The sequence below is a fragment of the Eimeria mitis genome, genomic scaffold (assembly GCF_000499745.2).
Source record: "Eimeria mitis Houghton genomic scaffold, Emh_scaff5716, whole genome shotgun sequence".
Classification (NCBI taxonomy): domain Eukaryota; phylum Apicomplexa; class Conoidasida; order Eucoccidiorida; family Eimeriidae; genus Eimeria; species Eimeria mitis.
The window spans coordinates 2382-2584 of record NW_013573966.1 but is presented as its reverse complement, the minus strand read 5'-3'; the positions used below and the strand labels follow the sequence as shown (position 1 = coordinate 2584).

The 203-nt window shown below is 59.1% G+C and overlaps 1 protein-coding gene across 1 annotated transcript in view; it reads right to left on the bottom strand.

The window, feature by feature from the left end:
- EMH_0083720 (uncharacterized protein) overlaps window positions 1–88 on the bottom strand; it is a gene marked incomplete at both ends in the record, with an annotated part of 742 nt that extends 654 nt beyond the window's left edge. Inside the window, one exon of the mRNA XM_013500669.1 lies at window positions 11–88. Within this exon, the coding sequence (XP_013356123.1) occupies window positions 11–88 (78 nt within the window). The remainder of the gene's footprint in view (window positions 1–10) is intronic.
- Window positions 89–203: the final 115 nt, after the last annotated feature.

Sequence of the window (203 nt, the reverse complement as noted above, 5' to 3'; positions counted from 1 at the left end):
CTATCTGTACCTGTTGCAGCTGCTGCAGCACCACCAAAACCTGCTGCTCCTGCTGCTGCTGCTGCTGCTGGTAGTAATCGCCTGCCATCAATTCACTGCTCCGACCCAGAAGACAGCCAATCCCGCAGGAGCAGCAGCGGCGACTCGGAGAGACAGCAGCAGCAGCAGCAGCAGCAGCAGCAGCAGCAGCAACGGATAAATGG